The sequence below is a fragment of the Pteropus alecto genome, unplaced genomic scaffold (assembly GCF_000325575.1).
Source record: "Pteropus alecto unplaced genomic scaffold, ASM32557v1 scaffold205, whole genome shotgun sequence".
NCBI classification, from domain to species: domain Eukaryota; kingdom Metazoa; phylum Chordata; class Mammalia; order Chiroptera; family Pteropodidae; genus Pteropus; species Pteropus alecto.
Genome location: NW_006436672.1, coordinates 1552004 through 1556329, shown reverse-complemented (window position 1 = coordinate 1556329; position 4326 = coordinate 1552004). Strand labels below are relative to the sequence as shown.

General features: G+C 53.8%; 1 protein-coding gene across 2 annotated transcripts in view; it reads left to right on the top strand.

The window, feature by feature from the left end:
* The first annotated feature begins 30 nt into the window (after nt 1-30).
* PLPP4 (phospholipid phosphatase 4) overlaps nt 31-4326 on the top strand; it is a 109599-nt gene continuing 105303 nt past the window's right edge. For both annotated transcript variants that reach the window (XM_015590633.1, XM_025047985.1), the window contains exon 1: nt 31-86. In XM_015590633.1, coding sequence (XP_015446119.1) covers nt 31-86 — 56 coding nt within the window. The remainder of the gene's footprint in view (nt 87-4326) is intronic.

Here is a 4326-nt window from a genome sequence, read left to right as displayed (position 1 = left end):
CGCGTCTGCGGGAGCCGCTCCGGCCGCGCCATGCGTGACCTGGCCATCGAGATCGGGGTTCGAGCCCTCCTCTTCGGGGTCTTTGTGTAAGTAGTGGCGCGCCGCGGGCGGGGACGCACGGACGCGGAGACCCACGGACCGAGCGTCTCTGCGCCCCAACTTTGTTTGCGCCACCGCGTCCCGCCGGGGCCTGGATTCCAGGTCCCCTCCCCGCGGGTTGCCGGATTGTGTCCTGTGGGACCCTCCTGGTCCCCTTCCTGGGACTCTCGGTGTGGAGGGAGCCGCGCGCATTGGGCTGAGCCCTGCACCTGTCACCCCCTGCGGGCGGGGGAGAAGGTCCGGTGGCAGCTCGGGTTCCCTCGCCCGCGCCTTTCGCCGGCTCCGCACCTGCCGGGGATTCAGGGTTGTCCCCTGGACGCAGCCGCGCACCTCGCTCGTGCCCTCGGGAACTTTCTGCTGCGTGAGCTTCTGAAACCATCGTTTGCAGTCCTGGCTCCTGGCTCCTGTCCCACTGCCCCCGCTGCGCGCAGGGCCACCCTCCGTGTCTTTGCGTGTCTCTGGCTTTGGGGGCCGGGGTCCTGGTACGCGTTTTCCCGGGAGGCGTTTGCGGTACTTCTCCGGCTGGAAAACTGTTGCTGCGGAGATTCGGGACGTCGGGGGCCGCAGCCCGGAGTGGGGGCCCCTTACGCCCGGAGCTCGCTACTGAGCCCGTGTCCGCTTAGGGTGCGGGCCGGGGCCCTTCGGGGACCGCAGCACAATGCCCCCGATGGCTCCGAACGTCTGGTAGCTGAAAATAGAGATCTTGGGAAGGAGAGGGGGCGCCGGCTTGGGTTCTTTCAGGGATGGCTTAGCTCCATGGCGCCCCGGGGCCCGCTGCGCACCGGCCTCCCCGGGCCCCAGCAGCAGTGACTGTCGCGTTTCTTCCTGCCAGACTCAAGCCCCAGAGCACCAGCTCAGACCCACTCCATAGCCCCCGTGATCTCCTGTCACTTAGGCGCCGCACCTGCCCAAGTCCCTCCGCTAGCCGGTTAGGTTCTCTTTCCCCTCTGCCCGAGGCTGTTTTCTGGCACATTTTAAATGAACTTTCTGGATTTGCCCGTTTTTGTTTGTTTGTTTGTTTGTTTTGCTTTGAAAAGCTCACTGAGCCATTCTAAACAGGAGGCCCCTCTCTGGATTTCTGCCCCGAATCCGGAATCATTGATGGCAGGTGGGAGGCTGTGAGATGACTTGTTCTGGGCAGCCTAGGATGCACACATGGAAAGAAATGCCCTTTCTTGCATGTTTTTCTTTACTAGCGATGAAATTCATCCAGAGTATTTATTCACACGACCAGAAAGGGCTGTGAGCTCCTCCAGATGCAGGCCAGCCCCCTCTCCCAGCTTCTGACTAAACACTAGTGTTATTCAGTGGGAAGGAGGAAGAGAAACTTCAGTGGTTCTGGACGCATTTGGGAAAACTGAAAACACTTTCCTTTCCTCCTCCTGTTTTTCTACCTTTGGAAAAAAACGTTAAAACTAGTGACTGTCCTGTGATCTGATGGAGACAGTTTGCAATTGGCAGATAGGCTAAGCCCCGTTAAATTATATTATGGAAATGATAACGTGTTTGGTGCACAGTAGAATTTAACCTTTGGTGGGTGACTGTGAGTGAAGCCGAAGGAAGGTGAGGTGGGCTCTTAGGCTGCCTGGTTTGATTGCTGCTGGGAATTCTCAGGTTAAAAAAAGGGTCCAGTAATATTTATATTGTTTTCAGATTTCCCTTCAAATTTCCTCAAACATTTATGAGATGTTTACAAACATATAATGGTCTGTGCAGTGGATTTGAAAATTTGATAATTATCATTGATGTGCTTCTCACATCCTCTGAGGATGTGATGTAAAAACCAGACAGGCAGTTTATATTCTTTCCTCCAAACTTCCCCGTTTGTGTTAATTACTTAATGGGGGATCTGTCATCCAAAGGGAAACACTTGGGTGTCGACGGCATTTTTGGATGATCTCCTGGCTTCATATCACGTTGGAAATATTGGCGCCGTGGCCAGCTTGTGGCTTTTTCACCTGCAAAGTCTAGCTTTGGTATCGCTGGGAGACTCCTGGGGTGGGAATCTTGGATGTTCCGGAAGAACAGGCTCCGAGCACACAGATACACATGACCCTTTGTTTTCTCAGATAAGCTTCTGGCGAGATGACAGAGGCTGACTTTGGGGGGAAGTTTTGTTCTTCCTTTTGTCAGCACTGGTCCAATGGCGAGGTTCGGTGGCTTGTACCCACCTCTGCTCATGAGGATGGTGGTCTCAGCAGCAGGACCTCACCTGGGTGGGCTTGGAAAGTCCCTCTGGGCAAGTGGAATCCAGTTTCTTCTCTGCTGGGTCCAGATTAGCTAACATGCATTGGTTCCTTGGTATTTCTACCCTATTTCTCGGGATAAGACAGGATACCTTTCTTATTCTGGAAGGGTACCTTACTTTTCAGACTTGTGCCTCCGGGGGAACGTCATCCGTGAATGCACCTGTTCTCTAAGCACGTCCATTCTGTGGGAGGGCTGGAATCCCACCACGCGATGCCCACGTGCTTCTGTAGGTTCTCAGTTGGCCCTAATGAAATGCATTGGGGACCCGCAGGTAGTAGGGATGTGAGCTTTCTCCGGCTCTCCTTAGGAACCATTTCTCTGTGGACCAGATTTGGAGCTGAGGCTCAGCGGTACAGGATTCCACAAGGGTGCTCTCCAGCCAGCCCCCGTAGGTGGCCCCAGAGGTGCTCAGTGCCTTTTGGACATTCCTGCCTAAGAACTTCAAATCACTGGGAAGAAAATTAGTAAAGAGAAATGTGAACCAGAGCTGGCACATAAAGTGTAAACTAACAGAAAAGAAATTGATTAGAGTAACTCAATGTTTAGGAAAAATTGAAGTACGATGTGTAGCTTTGAGGCTGCATTTAGTGCCTGTGGGTCTTGAGGCCCCTTCGCTCTTATGCGTGGACCGCGGGCAGAGCAGGGAGAAGGGGAAGCACGGCGGGCTCCCTCCCTTCTGCTGCCACCAAGATCCCAGGAGACATTCCGTGAGCGTTTCTGCAGATGCTAAAGCCAGCGCTGGACCTTGTCGAGTAGGCACAGTGTGGAAATGAGGTGGCCTGTCATCAACCCTGAAGACAATGGGGTGCTGACTGCCACTGTCACTCCCGTCACCAGTATAAGCGCTTCCACATATGGCGGTCTTACCGTGGGCCAGGCACTAAGGGAGATGATCACATACACCGCACAGCCCTCACCCGAACCTGGTGAGGGGAGTCCATTGGTATTTCTGTTCGTGGATGAGGAACCTGAAGCACTGGCAGATGAAGGAACTGCCCAAGTCACAAGGCTGATAAGGGCACTGAGATCTCAGTCTCGATGCTCCCACAGCGTAGGCTGGAGTCTGTCCCCTCGCTGTCCTGCTTTAGAACAAATAGTGGCTGGTGCTGGTCGGTCGAGGGTTTACCGTGTGCCAAAGATATTCCATGGGATTTCTCATTTAAGCCTTGTCTCACTCAAGGTGGACATGCTTCGTTCTCTCCACATTATAAAAGAAGAAACCAAGGTTTAGAATGGTCAAATAGCTTACCTGAACATACTCGGCTACCAGGAGGTATCACCTGGGTTCAAACAGGCAGTTGAACTCTGTCCCAAAGCCATTAGCCACTGAGATAGAGTATGTCCAGCACCAGGCTCCCAAACTGGAGCGAGGGTGACCACATCCTAGAAGCTGTCCCCTAATATGACCCGTTATCTCCAGAGAAGCAAATGGGTGGCCTGGAGTAATGTGTGGGAAGAGATGTCACTCCTGTTCTAATATCAGCCTCCTCTTAGGATGACACCTCAACAGTGGAGAGGTGGCAGCTGTGGCTCACATCCTCTAAGAGATGGGACTCAGGCATGGTGCAGATTGTGAGGGGTCTCTCCCTTAGATCTTGGGAGCCCCGAGGGCAAGACGGGGAGAGTAAATTGCTGGTCAGAACGTACACGGTAGTGGTCTCGTGCCACACCACTTCCTGTTACCCTCTAGGGTCAGGTCATTGAGAAAACCCTTTATTTACAGTAGGGTAGAGTGACAGGTGTCACCTCTGGGTCGAGGCAGCATAAATCCCCTTAGTGGCCTGTCGTTGTCTTCTGTGGGTGGCAGAGCTGCAAGATGCAAGCGGCAGGACAGCTGTCTCGGAGCGTCATGCAGTCGGAAGGGAGAGAAGGCAATTTGTGCTAACCACGGTTTAGAGATTGGCCGCCATAGCGCAGTCTATTCTAGCCAGCTACTCCACCTGGGTAATTCTGCTCCCTCTAGAAATAATTGAGGCA